The 20,992-nt window shown below is 40.7% G+C and overlaps 1 protein-coding gene across 3 annotated transcripts in view; it reads left to right on the forward strand.

The window, feature by feature from the left end:
- Window positions 1–20,992, forward strand: part of DNAH11 (dynein axonemal heavy chain 11) — a 375,791-nt gene that overhangs the window by 217,070 nt on the left and 137,729 nt on the right. For all 3 annotated transcript variants that reach the window (XM_044946526.2, XM_044946527.2, XR_006552702.2), the window contains exons 55-56: window positions 6,751–6,912; window positions 18,416–18,649. In XM_044946526.2, the coding sequence (XP_044802461.2) occupies window positions 6,751–6,912; window positions 18,416–18,649 (396 nt within the window). The remainder of the gene's footprint in view (window positions 1–6,750; window positions 6,913–18,415; window positions 18,650–20,992) is intronic.

Below are 20,992 nucleotides of genomic sequence, written 5' to 3' on the forward strand. Positions count from 1 at the left end.
TGGTAAAGAACCTACTGCAATGCAGGAGATGTGGGTTCGATCCCTGGGTCAGGAAGATCCCTTGGAGCCTGGAGAAGGAACTGGCAACCCACTCCAGTATTCTTGCCTAGGGAATCCCATGGACAGAGGAACCTGGTGGGCTGTCATCCATGGGGTCACAGAGAGTCAGACACGACTTAGTGAGTAAACAAAGACAAATATATGTTATGTGTATGTGTGTATACATGCATGTATATAGAGAGGAGATTCATTTTTTATAAGAAGCATATGTTCGTTATAAAGAATTTTTAAAAAATACAGAACCATGTGAAGAAAATAAAAACTATGCTTAGTTATATTATCTAGAGATAATGACTGAAAACCTATTGGTTTATTTTCTTCCAACTTTCTATGTGTATAGACACACATACAAAGCATTTATTCAGAACTACTACTTTTTGTCACATCTCTATTTTCTCTACCTCCCTCTTTGTCATTTTGTTTCAAAATCTCCCACAGGGAAAAAAATATCAAATGATTCTAAGAATTTGGCATATGGGGTGAACTATTTAACTCAAATGCACTTTATTTTCAATAACTGTTTGAACCCTTTATCCAATTATACCCTTTGCCAATTCCCTCTTGATTTGTTAGAATTTTTATTGATTTATGGGAGCTCTTTATATAATGTAGTGTTAAATATATTTAATTTTTTTTCCTCATGGATTTGCTTTTTAGGAAACATTTTCATACTCCGTGGTTATGAAAATATTATTCTGAATTTTCTTTAAATTAATCTATAGTTTCTTTAACGTTTCACCCTGGGTTGCTTTTTGCAATATAAGGTGGCCTTTCTTTTTCTCCCCCAAATTGCCCCCACACCATTTATCATATAATCTTTCATTATAACCTGTTTGAATCGCTACGTGTACCATATGTTAAATGCCTGGAAGTGGGGTTTGCCAGCATCACTGGCACTTGTTCTTGCAACTTCCTGTGCACAGAATGTCAGCAAAAGGGGGACCACTCTGCTAACAGAGCAGCTCAGATCACAGGGAGAAACCTTCTGGGTCCTTCAAATATGGACCCATTTAGTGGATGTTCAGGCATCTGCATCTGAGGTTCTGTTTCTAATAACCACCATTATATGAGGTTGTGGGGCTGCGGACCAGCCTGAAGGCAGCGTGTGCAGTGCCAGCCCTACAGACAAGGGATTCTTCCCCTCATGTATACAGGGATAAGTGGGAAGGAAATATAGTGGGGAATATAATTCCTACTGTCTTTACTCTTCAAGAATGCATTTGCTCTTTGCTCTATTGGGCTTCCACATACAACTTGGTGAATTGAAGAGGTTTTCAGTTAAGAAAAAAATAAAATAATTAAAACTCTCCAGTGAAAACTTTTTTACCTCTTGTAAAAATCTGTACTGACCAATATTCACAAGTGAAAGGTCATGGAAACGATTTCATTGTGTGTTACCTAGAAAGAAAATAAATATAAATACCTGTAGAATGTGTGCATGCTGGAGATGCTGTTGAACCTCATAAAAATAATTGAAGTTAGATGGTTATTAGGTGAGGGGATGGTACAGAAAAATATATAAAGATGATAGTGATATTAAAACAGTCGAACTGAGGAATCGTTTCTAGGCTAAACCTCCATTCCTATGAGGATTCTCTCAGTAAGATTGAGATCTCATCATTCTTGAAAAATACTAAGACTTTGGGGATAAATGCAAACACAAGTTATGGCTAGAAGCTTCTGAAGTGAATATGTGGGAGGATTACCTCTATATGAGAATAAACATACCAACTGGAAAAAAAAATACAGTGATGGTAGCAATTCAAATTTCTGTCACAAGAGGAAATGGACTGAGGCCTTTAGTGATATACAAATGAATATGTACTTTTATGGGATCTAATCTAAAAGAAATTGAAATGTATTACAGAGCACAATGAAAAGGGGGATATTACAAATGAGTCATTAACCTGTGTAGAGGGGAAAGAAGGGAATAGAAAATTCTATGGTATGGATACCAAAAGCAAGTTCCTGACATCCAAATGTTAGAGCTGTAGAAAATATATGGATGGTGATTTCAGGGTTTGCTTTTTACTTGTAAGAATTTGCTTTTAGAAAAGAGCACAGCTGTCTGAGGCATTTTTAACTTTCTTAGCTGACTTTTCTTTCCAGTGCATTGCTGAGAACTAACTTAAGCCAATTTGGTCATTTGCAATTGTGAGGAACTATCTGGGGATATATTTCAGGAACTTCAGTACTTGGAAGTAGATGACACCAGTTCAGGGGATGGGGACTGATCCCCCCAAATCTCCCAGTTTAAGGTGTGCTGCAAAGAAAGATGCCTCAGACTGAACTCTGGTGTATATAGGCTTTGTAGCACATAACTTAAAACAAGTTGTGAAGTCTTAAAATCTGCCCTATAAGCTTGTAATCCCGACTCTGTCCTTTTAGGAACCTGACTAGTCCTCTGGGAACTTTCCTTTGAGGCAGGTATAGAAATATTTCATGGTAGGATTAAGCTAAGATTCTCATTGGTATTGCATAGAAGTACAAAAACGTTCTCCCTTCTATAAGCTATTTACCACTGGTCAAACCCAAAGTCTGAGGTGTCAAGGGGAGAATTACTGGGATACTTCAAGATGTACTTTCCTATTTTGTATGTCAGTGGAGGTGCAAGTATAGCTCTTTCTGTATTTCTAAGATATCATGAACAATATCATTTCATCATTGAACAATCATATTCAGTATTCATGATGCTAACCAACCAACCACTTATGGTGATAAGAGAAGTTAGCTAAGAGCTCAGGTAGCCAACTTAATAATGCAGGCTTCCATTAGAGTATGTGAAATGCTTGTTAAGCATCCCTAGCATGTGTAGTCTCTACTGATGTACATCAGAGAATAACCAGATAATGACTCCTAAGGTATAAAATAAAATGAGTATTAGCATGCATGTTATAGTAGACTGAAGTATTTCATAGGTATATTTTACAGGACCAGATGGCTTCACTGGTGACTTCTACCAAATATTTCAAGAAAAATTAATATCAATCCTTCTCAGTCTCCTCCAAAAATAGAAGGAGTGGAAACCCTCATTTTATAAGGCCAGTGTTACCCTGATACCATGGTCAGATAAGGACACCACAAAAAAAGAAAATTACAGGACAATATCCTTGATACATAGATGCAAAAATTTTCAACAAAATGTTAGCAAGCTGAATTCAACAGTACATTAGAAGTATATCCTACAAAATGATCAAGTGAGATTTATTGCAGAATGCAAGGATGGTTGAACATCCACAAGTCAATCATTATGATACACCACATTAACAAAATAAATGCTAAGTATCATATGATCATCTCAGTAGATGGAGAAAAAGCATTTGACCAAAAACACTCTCATACTCATAGCAGCATTTATCCATGGTAGCCAATGTATGGAAACAACTGAAGTGTCCATAAGGGGATGAACAAATCAAGAAGATGCAAGATACATACACACATATAACTACACAGTCACATATGGATACACAAACACAATGGAAATTATTCTGCCTTAAAAAAGAAGAAAATTCTGTTATTTGTGACAACATGGTTGAACCTTGGGGGCATTATTTAAGTGAAATAAGCCAGACAGAGAAAGACAAACACTACATGGTAACAATAATATGTGCAATAAAAAAAAGTAGTAACTTAGAGAAACAGTAGAAAAGTGGTTGCTAAGGAGTGAGAGAAATAGGGAGAGAGATTGGTAGAAGGCTATAAACTTTCAGTCACAAGATAAAAGAAGGTCTGAGGACCTAGTGATCAACATGGTGACTATAGTTGATAATTGGAGAAGGAAATGGCAACCCACTCCAGTATTCTTGCCTGGAAAATTCCGTGGACAGAGGAGCCTGGTGGGCTACAGTCCATGGGGTCACAAAGAGTCAGACACGATTGAGCAACACCCACCCACACATAGTTGATAATACTGTATTGTATAGTTGAAATTTGCTGAGCTTACATATTCTCACTAAAAAAAGTAAACATATGGGGTGAAGGATGTGTAACTGACTCAATATGGGGGAATCCTTTAACAGTGTCTGTTTATAAATTGTCACATTGTACATATTAAACATCTTACAGTTTTATTTGTCAATTATATGTCAACAGAACTGAAAGGGTAAATTATAGATATTACACCCTTTTTTCTAATCATTTATTTGTCTTATTTCTTATCAGTCCTTTACTATGTTAATCTTTCATGAAATGAGAGAAATATAATAGGATCATTATAGGATGATTTCCCACCCCCCACAACAGAGTTCCTTGAGGCAACAACTCAAGTTTACTCGAGCATATCTAAAGTTGTGGAGATTATTTTTAAAAAGAACAAAGCAACCAACAGTTTCCAGACGTTCACCTGGGCTCTCAAAAAAACCTGGCATAAGACCACTGCCACGGAAGGCTGGATGGGGAGAGAATCTGTGCTAGATTTCTAGCAAAGGTGGAAATTACTGATCTGAGAATCGGGGCAGCCCTTGCACTCCTCCAGGCTGGTAGGACGGAATCCTTTCCCTTCTTAGGAAGTACTTGTGAACAAGCATATGTCTCTGATTTTGTTCCCAGGGTCTATTTTATGGGATAAGATGTAGGTTATTAAGGATTATCTGATTTATTTAAAATTCTCTAAATTTTCTATTTCAGTCTGTATGTAGATAAAAATTTAGATTCTGTGCATGTTTCACCAACTGCAAAAGCATTAGAAATGTAAATACTTCATTTAGGTAATCCCACAGAAAATCTCAGATGATCAGGTTATAGCTGTGGGTGTCAGAGTCACCTGGATAGCTTGTTGCAAACACAGTTTGCCAAGCCCCACCCAGAGGCCTGAGTCCTCTGATTCCCAAGTCTGGATTAGATCCAAGAATCTGCATTTCTCACCAACTCTTAACTGTGAAAACTACCAGTCTCCTGTCGCCTGCCCTCCAAATGAAATTTAGATGGTACTGTGAGCCTCCTTATTTAAGCCACAATAAATAACATAGGGGAAAAAAATGTCTTTAACTGTAAAATTGTAGAAAAGGAAATAGTTTTTCTTTTTAATCAGCATTCTATATTATCTTCCATTAAATAAGGCATATCTAGTGATATTTACTCAAAGTATTTTTTCCTGAGGCTAACCAGACATGATTCAGATGCTTTGTTTTCTAACACACTTTTAAGAACTGATAGTATGCCAGTAATAAATGTAGAAATATAGCAAGTGTAGAAGTGATGGAAATATTTAGTAACTCAAATGATCTTCCCCCTCCTCTGCCTTTGTTAAAATTACATATAAATGAAGTTTCCAAAATTGTCATGAATGAGAGTTAAGTTGGGTGTGAAAAACCAACTTGGAGGACATTAAAGAAAAATATTCATGTTTGGGGAGACAAGGCTAAGAGGAGAAATCTAAAATCTCAATTTTAAGTGAAAATTCTGCATTGTAACTGAGACTTGTTACTGAGGACATGCAATTTTAGACCAGTTATTAGATTTGTAATTAGACTCTTGAATATAAAAAATAAATGATCAGCCAGTTTATGCATTGTTGGAAATCACTTAAGATCTTAGGATTCATCTTGAGTTGTTGAAGAGCCATAGTATATAAAATTAACAGAGTAAAAGCACCTGTTAAATGGGAATATAAGGTTTCACATATTATTATGGTTTTTATGACATGAATTCTAAAATGCAATGCGGGAAAAATCATATTTCATGAAAAATGGTTTTGTCAGATGCCTGATCTCAAAGTGTGAGAGATTTCATTAAGAGAACTGCAGAGCTTTGTGTACGTCATCAAGTGCAAGCCGTGCCTAGAAAAAAGAAAACCAAGACTCGTCCTCAGATGTTATCCCAGTTGGCACCAGTGCCCCCAGTGCCCTCAAGTCCACAGTGACCTGGGAGAGAAGACAGAGCACAAAAGGGTGCTTCGTAAACACCTCCTTTGTGCTAGTATACACACAGAGCGCCACATCTGATGATCCCAGGAGGGATTTTCAGATCCACCCGCCTCCTGACAACCTGCTTATGTCACTGAGCTTCGGTGACATGTGTCTCAGCCTAAACTCAGGTACTCTTGATAGCAGCAGCCCTGAGTCACTAAAGAGAAGGTGCAAACTTCCCGATTTAAATGAACTCTTAAGTCATTGAATACTTAAATAGAACTTTGCAAACTTATAAATTGCTCATTGGGATCATGTATAAACCGATCTTTTTACTCTTTTAAGAATGTTAAGTATGAACTCAAGTGAATGTATTTTATTTTAAATGGGAACAAAGTATTCAATATGATAAAATGTTGTTTTCTTAAAAGTATCTTACACACAGTTTTAAGGAGCCTGGTGAATTACATAATAGGAGCCAGAAGATGAAAGTCTTGGTATTATCACAGAGATTTGATTTTTAATTTTTTATTTTTTACTGTCATAATGTGACTTGTGTAATAGAAAAGAATGAATTTCTCACTATGTATGATGATCATCAAAAATGTTCAGAAGGAGAGGGACTGGTTTTAAGGAAAGCACACAGCAGTACTTCTGTATGTCGATGGGGTCCTGTGTACTTTGATTAGCAGGGAGGTTAATGTTGCTTTCCACTCTGTGGTGCTTTAGGCTGCTTTAATGTCACGGTTGGCTGCGCTCCTTTCTTTCATTGTCCAGGGTCTCAGTGTAATTCTTTGCTCACTCATCACCCTCCTGGTTCTGCCCTGCCCCCGTGTCTCCACAGATCATTTTGTGTTTCTCTCCGGTTGGTCACACGCTGAGAAGTAGAGCTCGGAAGTTCCCAGCCCTGGTTAACTGCACGGCTGTTGACTGGTTCCATGCTTGGCCCCAGGAGGCTCTGGTCACAGTCAGCAGGAGGTTCATTGAGGAAACCAAGGGAACTGAGGTATGCTGTGTCAGCCTCCAATCTCTCTCTCTCTCAAAACACTCATGTACTCGCACACTCTGACCCAAATCCTCAGTAAATAATTTCCAAAATACACCTTCTAGCAGAAAGTTGTCCTTGTTTAAGATGATAATATCATCCTTGTGAGTTTACATTCTATGGAATATAGTGGCTGATCTTTTAGTGTTCAGTTGAGACGTGTACACACACACAGCATGCGATCAAGTTCTTACTCATCCAGGGACTCACCAAAGGTCAGGATCATCACTTACTTGAGTCATAACTGGGGCTTACTGTATATAAATCCTTTAAATCCACAACTAGAAACCTAAACAAAAAAGTAGCCACTCGTAGCTATGCAATGCTTGATCTTAACAAAGTAAGGCGCTTTTGTGATTTTTCTCATTTATGGTATTGCTAGGTGAAAAATCAGCCCCCGTGGATTTAGTAATCATTAAGTCATATAATGTATCTGCTTCTTTGTTTTATGGGTTTATGTTTTATAGACCATGTATATCATTTGCTCATGATGAAATTTCCACCTCCTATTGCATTTTCAAATGGTCACATGAAACAAAACAAACAAAACTTCATTCAGATTCAAAGAGAAAAAGAAATGCGGATATGAGGGAATTAGACCTCCTAGAAATTAAGCTGTGTGTGAAGCGAGCATCTTTCTGATTAGATAGTTTGGAAGGATGGTGATTGTGAACATTTCCTAGGGAGTTTTGTCTTCCAATTCCATGGAGGGTTGAGGAGAAAGGATGCCTAGAATAAGTCAGACAGGAAAAGGGCTTCTCAGAGCCACAAACAAGACTGGGGATACGTAAGGAGTGAGGTCCGTTCCCGGTTGAAACAGTGAGCAGGCAGCCTGCTGTGGCCTCCCTTACTCGCAGAGGTCTAAGCGCTGCTTTTCCAAAGCCATCCTTTCACATTTTGTTCATAGTACATCTTCTGGTGCCAGATGGTTAGAAATCTGGGCATTTTTACCTATTTAATGAATTGTTTGTAATACAGCTAGCTTTACTGCATATTTATATTTATATACATAATATATAAAGCTTTATCTTATATGTTTTTTTTTCTAAAGTTTATTAACTATTTAGTGCCAGATTGCCAGGGAAGAACTATCATGAAACATATTGAAGACATATATGACAGAGGTTAAGATATCCAAATACCTTCTCTCAATTTCTTGTCTTCACACACACACACTTAAAACAATTCTATAAATAAATGAAAAACCTGAACTCTTCTATTTCACTGTTTTTTTCCATATCCAGAAATTTCTTTCTCTTGCCTGTCTCTGTACTCACTCCTAACATTGAATGAGCTTACCCAGACCTTTAAAACAACAACCACAGGATTTGGGGGGTAAAGAGAGAGTAATATCACTGTGTCGTTCTGCTGTTTTAAGTGATAGTCACTGTTTTCCACTGGTCAGGAAGCACCACAAAGCCCCTCTTACATTGAGGGAAGTATATGTCAATTTGTTCTCATGACAGAGTAGTGGTGTGCCGTCACAGGATCGATTGATTTCTGTCTGAAATGCTGTTCTCCCCATGATGTGTCTTCCTGAAGAGTCAAAGGAACCCCGCTTAATGGAGACTAACACTTGCATTAAATCTACCAGAAGTCTTTTATACTTTAAAATCCGGAAGACCATCATTAAATATGATCACAAAGAATCGTCACAGCTACTAACACAAATGTCTTCAGCTAACGCTAGGTCCACCGCACCCCTGGAATTACATAGGTCACTATTTTGTCTTCTAATAATTACAAGAGGGTTCAGAACACTAAATCACTAGAGGGAGAGAGCCAGCGTGTATCCTTTAGTAAGCAAAAATCTGTTTTATCCAGTTCGTTTGATCAGGCTGGCTTGGTAAGGAAGAGTAAAGGACCAGTGTGCTTGGCTTCTTAATGTTCATTTCCCAAACAGGAGGAAACGAGGTTTAACCGAGTGTCTGGACAGTGCGTTAAGCCTCTTGCCTTTGCTGCTCTGATGCAGGTTTTCTCCTGCCCGTGAGGGAGACTGCTCTTCCTGAAGGAGCTTGAATACGCCAGTGACCATTGACATCTGCTGGATGTGGCGGGACTTGCATCCCTTTAAGTCCAGAGGGCTCCTGGCAGGTGCTCAGCTCTATTTGGTGGTATCACGATGCCGCCTATAGGATGTTGAGTGCCAAATAAGAATTCAAAAAGCACTTTCCCATTTCTGTGGTGCTGAATTATGCCTGGAAACAAATTAGCCAGACGATTTCATTCCAGTGCTGCGTGCCTATTTAACTTTCCCACCTTCCTAATTTGTTGCTCAGGAGCAATAATTATAATTCAGAGTACAACATGTCCATGTTCTAAAAATGTGTGGGGCCCTTTTCAGTAGAGGTCAAAAACAGCTTTTACATTTTTTAAATGAATACTTTGATCAATTTCTTAGTTTTAATTTTGATCATTAAGACTGAGAGTTATCAGCATAATTTAGGCACTTCTTAATTATTGACCTCATTTGCTGAGTGTAAGGTACTTACACAAGGTGACCCTCCCCTGTTTTAGCCACAGAGAAAGGAGTCATTCAAGGCAAGTGGTTTTGTGTGTGTTGACATGTAATTTTCAGTCAGTACACACTCATAACCCAGGGGTGTGGGCTGATTGCTTCTCAGTAAGTGTTTGTGCTCCTTTCCTGTTACCTGGCATTGAACTAAAGTGACAGCTGACAGAATGACCACATAGCTTGACACTTGAGTATCACCAGCTGTTTACCTGATGACTTTGTGTCCATAAACACGCCTCACAGGACCCTTGGAAACGGGGACGGGAAGACACGGTGTATGGAGGGAGGGGCGACCCTCTGGCTGTGCCTGGCAATCAGTTTGAAAATGATAATTGGGAGCAGGGCTTATTGAGAAGTCTATGGGTCCCAGTTAGGAAAATTCAGGGGAAAAGGCAAGAGAAACAGGTGTTAAAAGATAAGTGATGCTTTTGGTTTTTCAAGTCAAGATGAATAATTGACATACTTGAAAGCAAGGCTTGATGAAAAGAGAGATTATTGAATGGAAATGAGAAAGTGAGCTCTCTGAGGGGTGAAGTTTGCTCTGAAAGGAGTAGAAAAGAGGATCTCAGCAAGATGGAGATCATCCTTTTCAGGCATGTCCTCCAGCTGGCAAGTGAAAATGCTCTGTCCTTTTGCTGAGATACTGCAAAATAGTTGCACAAACTGAGTATCATCAGTGTTGTCAAGAAAATGACTTTATTCCACATTCTGGCATCTCTTCCGTGTAGAACTTGTTGAAGATTTGGCAACATCAGAATGGCATATTTTCCTGCCATCTCCCAAACTGATCTGGGAAAATGTCCACTCAAGGAGGAAAACACTTTGTTCCTGTTGTTGTCGTTCAGTGGCTCAGTCGTGTCCGACTCTTTGCGATGGACTGCAGCACGCCAGGCTTAACTGTCCTTCACCATTTCCCGGAGCTTGCTCAAACTCATGTCTATTGACTCAGTGATGCCATCCAACCTCTGTCTCCCCCTTCTTCTCCTGCCTTCAATCTTTCCCAGCATCAGGGTCTTTTCCAACGAGTCAGCTCTTTGCATCAGGTGGCCAAAGTATCGGAGCTTCAGCATCAGTCCTTCCAATGAATATTCAGAGTTGATTTCCTTTAAGATGGACTAGTTTGATTTCCTTGCAGTCTATGGGACTCTCAAGAGTCTTCTCCAACACCACAGTTCAAAAGCATCAATTCTTCAATGATCAGCTTTCTTAATAGTCCTACTCTCACATCCATACATGACTACTGGAAAAACCATAGCTTTGACTAGGTAGACCTCTGTTGGTAGAGTAATGTCTCTGCTTTTTAATATCATGTCTAGGTTCGTCATAGCTTTGCTTCCAAGGAGAAAGTGTCTTTTAATTTCATGGCTGCAGTCACCATCCACAGTGATTTTGGAGCCCAAGAAAATAAAGTCTCGCACTATTTCCATTGTTTCCCCATCTATTTGCCATGAAGTGATGTGACCAGATGCCATGATCTTAGCTATTTTAATACAAAGTTTTAAGCCAGCTTTTTCACTCTCCTCTTTTACTTTCATCAAGAGGCTCTTTAGTTCCTCTTCACTTTCTGCCATAAGGATGGTGTCATCTGCATATCTGAGGTTATTGATATTTCTCCCGGCAATCTTGACTCCAGCTTGTGCTTCATCCAGCCCAGCGTTTCTCATGATGTACTCTGAATATAAGTTAAATAAGCAGGGTGACAATATACAGCATTGACGTACTCCTTTTCCTATTTGGAACCAGTCTGTTGTTCCATGTCCATTTCTAACTGTTGCTTCCTGACCTGCAACAGATTTCTCAGGAGGCAGGTCAGGTGGTCTGGTATTCCAATCTCTTGAAGAATTTTCCACAGTTTATTGTGATCCACATAGTCAAAGATGTTAGCATAGTCAATGAAGCAGAAGTAGATGTTTCTCTGGAATTCTCTTGCATTTTCTTGATCCAACAGATGTTGGCAATTTGATCTCTGGTTCCTCTACGTTTTCTAAATCCAGCTTGTACATCTGGAAGTTTTTGGTTCACGTACTGTTGAAGCCTAGCTTGGAGGATTTTGAGCATGAACTTGCTAGCATGTGAAATGAGCATAATTGTATGGCAGTTTGAACATTCTTTGGCATTGCCCTTCTTTGGGATTAGAATGAAAACTGACCTTTTCCAGGTCTGTGGCCACTGCTGAGTTTTCCAAATTTATTGGCATATTGAGTGAGTCAAGATGGCTGAGTAGAAAGATGTGCACTCATCTTCTGTGAAAACACCAAAATCGCAACTAGCTGCTGAACAACCATCAACAGGAGAATGCTGGATCCCACCAAAAAAGATACCCCATGTCCGAGGGCAAAGGAGAAGCCCCAACAAGATGATAGGAGGGGTGAGGGGCATAATCGCTTTAAAATCAAACCTCATACCTGCCAGAGATGCTTAAAGTGCAGAAATAAAACTTCGTGCACACCAAGACCCAAGGAAAGGAGCAGTGATCTCCACAAGAGACTGAGCCAGATCTGTCTCTGAGTGTCTCCTGTGGAGGCAAGACTCAGCACTGACCTAATTCAGGGACAGGAGCTCTGGCTGCAGCAGTCCTGGGAGGTGCAGCGTGCTGGCATGAGTCTTTTGGAGGAGGTCACCATTACCCTACCATAGTTTGACCTTAGGCCAAACTACAGGGAAAGAACATAGCCCCACCCATCAGCAGAAAATAGGATTAAAGATTTACTGTACATGGCCTTGTCCACCAGAGCAAGACCCTGTTCTCCCTACGGCCAGTCTCTCCCATCAGGAAGCTTCCACAAATTTCTTATACTCATCCATCAGAGGGGAGACAGAATGAAAAACGCAACCACAGGACACTAACCAAATTGATCACGTGGATCACAGCCTTGTCCAACTCAATGAAACTGTGAGCCATGCCGCATAGGGACACCCAAGACAGACGGGTCACGGTGGAGAGTTCTGACAAAACATGGTCCAGTGGAGAAGGGAATGGCAAACCTCTTCTGTATTCTTGCCTTGAGAACCCCATGAACAGCATGAAAAGACAATAAGGACACTGAAAGAGAGAGGAACTCCCCAGGCTGGAAGGTGCCCAATGTGCTGCTGGAGATCACTGGAGAAATAACTCCAGAAGGAATGAAAAGCCTAAGCCAAAGTGGAAACAGTGCCCGTTGTGTGGATGTGTCTGGTGGTGAAAGTAAAGTCCGGTGCTGGAAAGAACACTATTCCATAGGCACCTCAGTGTCAGGTCCATGAATCAAGGTACACTGGACGTGGTCAAACAGGAGATGGCAACAATGAACATTGACATTTTAGGAATCAGTGAATGAAAACGGACTGGAATGGGTGGATTTAACCCAGATGACCATTATATCTACTACTGTGGGCAAGAATCCCTTAGAAGAAAAGGAATAGCCCTCATAGTCAACAAAAGAGTCCGAAACGCAGTATTTGGGTGCAATCTCAAAAATAACAGAATGATCTCGGTTTGTTTCCAAGGCAAACCATTCAATATCACAGTAATTCAAGTCTATTCCCAACAACTAATGCCAAAGAAGCTGAATTTGAACAGATCTATGAAGATCTACAAGATCTTCTAGAACTAACACCAAAAAAAAAAAGACATCCTTTTCATCATAGGGGACTGGAATGCAAAAGGAGGAAGTCGAGAGATACCTGAAGTAATAGGCAAGTTTAGCCTTGGAGTACAAAATGAAGCAGGGCAAAGGCTAACAGAGTTTTACCAAGAGAACACACTGGTCATAGCAAACACCCTCTTCCAACAACACAAGGAACACCTCTACACTTGAACATCACCAGATGTCAATAGCGAGATAAGATTGATTATATTCTTTGTACATGAAGATGGAGAAGTTCTATACAATCAACAAAAACAAGACCAGGAGCTAACTGTGGCTCAGATCATGAACTCCTTGTTGCCAAATTCAGACTTAAATTGAAGAAAGTAGGGAAAACCACTAGGCCATTCAGGTATGAACTAAATCAAATCCCTTACGATTGTACAGTATAAGTGACAAATAGATTCAAAGAATTAGATCTGATAGAGTGCCTGAAGAGCTGTGGACACAGGTTCATAACATTGTTCAGGAGGCAGTGATCAAGACCATCCCCAAGAAAAAGAAATGGAAAAAGGCAAAATGGTTGTCTGAGGAGGCCTTACAAATAGCTGAGAGAAAGAGAGACCCAAAAGGCAAAGGAGAAAGGGAAAGACACACCCATTTTAATGCAGAGTTCCAAAGAATACCAAGGAGAGGTAAGAAAGCCTCCTTGAGTGAACATTGCAAAGAAATAGAGGAAAACAGTAGAATGGGAAAGACTAGAGATCTCTTTAAGAAAATTAGAGATACCAAGGGAACATTTCATGCAAAGATAGGCACAATAAAGGACAGAAACTGTATGGACCTAACCGAAGAATAAGATATTAAGAAGAGGTGGCAAGAATACACAGAACTATACAAAAAAAAGATCTTAATGATGCGGATAATCATGATGGTGTGATCACTCACCTAGAACCAGACATCCTGGAGTGTGAAGTCAAATGGGCCTTAGGAAGGATCGGTACGAACAAAGCTAGTGGAGCTGATGGAATTCCAGCTGGGCTATTTCAAATCCTAAAAGACAAACGTTACTATACTGCTGTATTTCAAAGACTGACTTTGTGACTGGTTTCTAGCTTCCTTTTAAAATGTTAGACCAAGCATAAAGTGTAGTAAATACTATTTTGCTAGTGATAGGTAGATTAGTAGCATTTCTGTTCACAATTTTTAGCACAGTTCTTCCTTTGAAATAAAGTGAGGATTATTCAGTTGATAACCCTGTGCAAGAGAAATTCTGTGAATTTGTGAAAAATATCCTTTTTCTGAGGAATACTGGTATCATTTTAAAAGAGCAAGACAAAAGCAAATGTAACCAAATTCTTACTGAATCTGCCTAAATCTCATACCAGCTTAAGCCTGTGTTCAAACAGATGAGAAAAGGCCCGGGTGGTGGTTAATATACTCCCCATTCTTCAGCCCCCTTCCTCCTTTGCACACGTGCACTAATATGCTGCTGACCATACATTTCTTGCTCTGTGCATGTTAATTAAGTTTACAGTAGAATTGCAAAAAGCAATAGAATGCTGCTTTCCAGGGTTTTTGCAAACTTACGAATGAAAACTTAGGAATCCCCTCTACCTGGAAAGGAGGGTCCGATTTTCACAGCTGCCCAGGAACTTGGACTTGCTATTAAGTTGAAAGTTTAGCTGAATCACACAGGAACATCAGTCCCTCCTAGCTATCGTTTTGTGGCTTTCCTCTTCACTGGTCTCGCCAGAACCATCTCCTCCCTTGTCTTCTTTCTCTGAGAGATGTTTAGCTGGCTTGGCTTCCATCTTACCTCCTCACACCCTCAGACCTCAATTGCTTCTTTGTTTTAATATTCTGTCAGTGAACCATGGAAGGCTACCTCCAAGGATCAAAAGCTCATCTGGAAGATTACTAGCTTGTGCTGGGCTTCAACTTGCCTTTAACCCAGGCTTGGTCTCTAAACTTAAGACAAAAATGAAAACACGTGCTAACAGTGGAATGGACTATTGCACAAATGTTTGCCTTTTCCAAAGGAGGGCTTGAAAGGAAGAGAAGCAGCAGAGTCAAAAGGAGTGAGGAATGTCTAGCTTTTGATTTTGTGGCAGGAGGAATAACTTGCCCAGTTTGACAGAAGTGAAACTCTCACCAGGTCTCAGGATTCAAACCCCATGTCCCTGGCTACCTCCACAGTTTTTTCCTGAGAGTCTATTAGCACCATGAGGCAATCAGCAGAGGAGCTCAAAGATTTTTGTGCCACTTTGTGCATTATTCAATTTTTGTTATTTAATAAACCAGCCTTACAACCACAGTTTCTAACAGATTGACCAGCTCCCAAAAGAACTAAAAAGTACAAATAATAGCTGTGGAATTACTGAAAATCAATAATTTCACAATTATTAAAAATAAATATGTCCAGTTTTTATATATTATATTTCAGTAAAGCTGTGAAAAATTAATATAGAAATATTTTCTGAGGAAAACTATGATAGATATATGACATTATATGTTACAAAATTATCCCAAGTTAAACTTGAAAACTTTTTTCCTTTCATCTGCCCTCGTTGGCCCCTCCTAGGTCCGTTGCTGCTACTGCTACTGCTAAGTGGCTTCAGTCGTGTCCGACTCTATGCGACCCCATAGATAGCAGCCCACCAGGCTCCCCCATCCTGGGATTCTCCAGGCAAGAACACTGGAGTGGGTTGCCATTTCCTTCTCCAATGCATGAAAGTGAAAAGTGAAAGTGAAGTTGCTCAGTCGTGTCCGACTCTTCGCGACCCCATGGACTGCAGCCCACCAGGTTCCTCCGTCTGTGGGATTTTCCAGGCAAGAGTACTGGAATGGGGTGCCATTGCCTTTTCCCCCAGCTCCGTTACTTGAATGCAATACTTCTGGAACTGAATTTTAAAGTACTGGTAGTCGTCTTTGCTGGTCTTGAGAAGGTGTAAAATCTTACGCAGCACTTACAGGGTTTGATTTCATTCTGGCTTCGAGGTATTGGTTTTCATTCCAATTTTGCAGTCATTTTCAATAGCAGTGATGTGCTGGACATTTGCAGTAAGAGTCAGGTGGCTGGGGTACTTGGTATGGCAGTGATTCCCACTGCCTGAGAACCAGGACACCAAGTAGAAGAGATCTGTGTTTCTGTGTTTACAGAGAGCCAACCAAGAGAGTAGAATTTAAACACTTTATTAATGTGAGGAAAAAACAGTTTCTTCTTTGCATTTGACTCTGCATTGGATCCAGCATTGTTTTCCAAAGCATCTTAGTGGGGAAACGCTGCATTTATAATCACTGGATACCGGCACTTTGCTTCTTTTTATTTTTGCCTTCACCGTGATTGGCTGCAAGATGACTGCAAATGGGATCAACCAGTTTCATTAAGGGGCCATATGTAGCAGGAATGATGTTCTTCGCTCCATCCTGTAAAAGTGAAAAATACAGCCTAGCATCACCATTGCTGTAGCTGCACCAGGAGCCCTCTCCTCCCAGCTCCCCCTGCCCCCCAAAAGAAAATTAGAGATAAATGAATGGCAGAATAAATAATTTATGCTAATGAAATTACTGCAATTAGTAGTTCTACAATGACCCTTTTAAAAGCCACAGCTGTTAATGTCAGGAAGTGCTGTCACTACTGACCTTATCATAAGAGAAAGTGACAAATTGAGAATGCAGGGAAGACCAGTCATCAAAGAGGTCTGTTCTGGAACGATTAGAGTTTTCTGAAAAACAGTGTGAATTACAACCAGCTGCTCCCTGGCTCTGCAAGTCTCCCATGCTGTGCCATTTTGTTAAGCCCGATAACAATAGTTATTTTGCCCCACTGAGACAAGTTGTCTCGGGCCTCTTCCAGCTCTACCGGAAACCACTTCTTCCATCTCAGATTTACAAATGAAACTGTTGTTAAAGAGAGCTGTTCAGGGCAGCCTAGGAGCCTCCTCATAAGGATCATGGTTGGGTAGAGGCCAGGTTTTTTTTTTTTTTTTCTTTGCTGCAAGGAGGTTGCACTTGGCTGGGGACATATTTATCTATTTTAGAAAGATACATGCTGGCTTTGAGCTTTGTTAAAACATGACAGGACACGAGTGAATTTCTGCCCATATTTATACTGCAGTCAGATTCTTTAAAAAAGGATCCCCGCAGGGATGTGAGTTGTATGGCATTACTTCCTTAAAAATTTATTTTCTGAATTCACTGGTGATACACGTATGTCTCAGATCAAGTGGAAACAAAGAATATTCAGAATTTGTATCATTCTATATTTAACTTTTGCTTTAAAAACATTTTAGTAACTAGCACAGTGGATTTTTCATATGCAGAACAATCCAGTCTGTACATATTTTAAACCCATTCAGGCGTTTTCCGTGAGGTTGGAAAGTGGAGTGTTTGGACTTTGCTCTGGAGGCGTTCTTCTCCAGCAAGAATCGGCCTGTCTCTCCTCGCACCCCTGGCTGTGATATTAATGGCACAGCTTTGAAACGTTTAACTGCACCACCAGCCACTTGTGCGCAATTTCCCCAAAGATGTCTGAGTGTTATTGACAACACTTTGGTAAATTATGTGTGACTTTCCTAAGAGTTGGTGTAGCTCATTTAATTCATATTAATTGATTTTTAGGCTTCCCTTGATTAATTGAACCTGGTTCATCTTGTACAGAATGCAATAAATAATCATTAAAATGAGGGAGATGTGACTCCACAAATTAAAAAGTTAACTACTTCAGAAGTCGTAGAGGACAAAACGGAAAGAATATCTAGTGGGGAGTTCTCCAGGGACTCTTCAAAGGAGAGTTGCTCCTTTTTCGTTTGTTTTGTTTTCCGAATGAGAATGCGTATGTTGTTCTCCCACAAGCAGTGACTTTTATACCTTACCCTCTAGGTTTTTTTGCAACATAAATTCTTCTACAACAGTGTGTTTCTCAGCTTAAGCTGTTTTTTTGTTTGTTTGTTTTTTCCCAGTGACTCCAGAGTTGTTGGTTTTCTGTGGCTAAAGCTTAGCTTGAAAGTGACACCAAAAATACTTCCCTGAGTACAGTGTCTCAGCTTCTTCATTCTCTATTTCACACACTTGATAAAAATCAAGTAGTAAAAAGCAGCGCTTGTGTTGCATCTTGGCTTTTGGGTTTGGTGTGTGGAGCACAGGTAAATCCTTTGCCCTGCTTGGCAAGAAGTGACTACACTGAACACTTTCTTGTCCTCTCTCTAAACCTGTGGATATCTCTGCAAGACTTAAGTTTTCCTAGATCTACTGTAAGTTGTGCTGGCTTTTAGAAAATAAATACTGTATAATTTTGCTGAGTTTTCTTATTTTTTTTAAGTTGGCATTTTTGTTTTCACTTGAGAGAATTTCATACGAATTGCAATGTGTACGTTTTCAGCCCCAGGATAAAGACTCTATTAGCCTTTTCATGGCCCATGTTCACACTAGTGTACATGAAATGAGTACCAGGTATTACCAGAATGAGAGAAGACACAACTATACGACCCCAAAGAGTTTTCTGGAACAGATATCACTGTTTAAGAACCTGTTGAAAAAGAAACAAGAAGCGGTGTCCCAGAAGAAAGAGCACTTGGTGAATGGTGTCCAGAAGCTGAGAACCACAGCCTCTCAGGTATGACCAGTATGTTGTTACTCAGTGATACCTGTGCTCTCAACATTGAAAAATACGTTTACTTTTGAAGCAGCTTTTTAACCCACTTGTGTAAGATACCTGGGCCTAAAATCTATAGATAACGATACAGACAACACACAGTTCCCGCTCTCCTAAGCCTGGAAAGGTATTGGCCACTTACGCTGTCACAGCTGGTTGGCTGGCCTGGCTCTGTGCTGGGCGGTGTCATGATGGTGAATGGAATGGGCACGGCTGGTTTCCTCTCATCTCCCAGTGCTCTGGGCTTGTTGTCACATTGGTCTCAGATTCTCTACCCTGAGTGAAGGCATCATTTCTTGGCTGGTGCTGATAAGGGTTGCTGTAACTGGGATCCCTAAGTACAGCTGTTTCCTCTGACCTGTTTGATCTGCTCCTTTTAGCCACCATTTCTCTTAGATGATAGTATCCAGCTTCATCCCCAGCCACACGTCCTCCACTGCCTTGAAGGGCAGCACCTCTAATCTCCCTTAGTCAATCCGAAGACTTAGCACAGGGTGTTAGTTGTGGGTCTGTACACATATCATCTGATTTCATGGTGAAAAACCCAATATATAAAGTAGGTGTTGCTAATATGAATTTACATGTGAGACTCAAAGAATTGAAGGCCACAGAGCCCATGAATTCAGAGTTTGAGCCCAAATCTATATAAAGCCCATGGCTCCAAGCTGCCTCTGTTCAGTTCAGTCACTCAGTCATGTCCAACTCTTTGCAACCCCATGGACTGCAGCACGCCTGGCCTCCCTGTCCATCACCATCTCCTGGAGCCTCACTGTAACTGGTTGAAAATTAGAATGTGAGAAGACAAAGATTTTGGTGATGGGCCAGCCGGGCCCTAGAGCTAGAAGGGGGGAAAAATATACTTCTCACTGGTGCTCACCTCAAGGCAAGAAACTCCAGTGACCTTTACAGAGTATTTTCATTAGATTGTATGCCCATATGCTTTTCAAGAGATTGGGCCAGTTTTCTCCCCAGGGATGCTGGTGGACAGTCCGTGCCTAGGCTGGAAATAAGGTAGAACCTGGTTGGGGGAGCGTATGTTGGTGCCTTTCACCCTGAAGGACTCTCGGGCCACATCCTTCAAACATTCTAAAGGTCAGGCACCCATTGCTTCTTTGCCCCTTCGTTTCATACACCAAGGAATGGCTCTTCAGTGACAGATTGTGATCGTTTCTGAACAGTGAGTAGATGGACCATGATTGGGAAAGAGAAACGGGAGTGAGGAGGTTCCCAGGACAGTTTCCAAGACTGAGTGATGCAAAGAGTGTGTGTGTATGTGTGTGCACTCAGTTGTGTCCGACTTTTGTGACACCATGGACATTAGCCTGCCAGGCTCCTTTGTCCAGGGGATTCTCCAGGTGAGAATCCCTGGATCTTCCCGACCCAGGGATTGAACCTGCGCCTCCTGCCTTAGTAGTCAGGTTCTGTACCCCCAAGCCACCTGGGACGCCCAATGCAAATAATAGTTGCCAGAAAACTCCCAAAGAACGCATCTTTATTTGTGCATCTTTCTGTCCCTTTAAAGAATGTCTTTCTTTGGTCTCCCTTTTTATATACATTTTATCTTACTTTTTTTTGCCTTCTTTCTCTTTCATTTGTCTTCCCTCTCTCCTCCTGTCTTCCCTGGTGGCTCAGGCGTTAAAGCGTCTGTCTACAATGCGGGAGACCTGGGTTCTATCCCTGGGTCGGGAAGATCCCCTGGAGAAGGAAATGGCAACCCACTCCAGTACTCTTGTCTGGAAAATCCCATGCACAGAGGAGCCTGGTAGGCTGCAGTCCATGGGATCACTAGGAGTCAGACAGGACTGAGCGACTTCACTTTCACTTTTCTCCTCCTGTCTAATTCTACCTCACTTGAATTAAGACCCTTTTCCCTAGTAAAGACTTGGCTAGGAGTCCTGTGAAGCTAAACATGAAAGAGATCTGGGTCCCAGAGCATTTAATGTCCCATTGAATGTTGAGGAGCCTGTTGAGTTTGCCCCAGGAAAGGTAACAGTATTGGCTAAGCTGAACTGCAGTACCAGGCGGGGCTGACGCTGCTCTCAGAGTTTATTTCCCTAGTAACAGAGATAAAAGCATGGGAAGTAGCCGCCTGGTTCTTCTTGGTGATGGCAGCATGTCATTCATAGAGAAAAAGAAAAGGAAAGAATCTGTGGTTTCCTAACAGTTGCTTCAGTTGTGTGCTTATAATTTGGGGGTTAAGGAGAAGAAGAAAGAAAGGGACCAGTGATTCATGGTGACTGCCAAGTTCATGACTGTTTGGAGCCCCCTTATTCCCCCTCAGCTAGAAACAACAGAAAGTCTGAG

The sequence above is a fragment of the Bubalus bubalis genome, chromosome 8, assembly GCF_019923935.1.
Source record: "Bubalus bubalis isolate 160015118507 breed Murrah chromosome 8, NDDB_SH_1, whole genome shotgun sequence".
Taxonomy (NCBI): domain Eukaryota; kingdom Metazoa; phylum Chordata; class Mammalia; order Artiodactyla; family Bovidae; genus Bubalus; species Bubalus bubalis.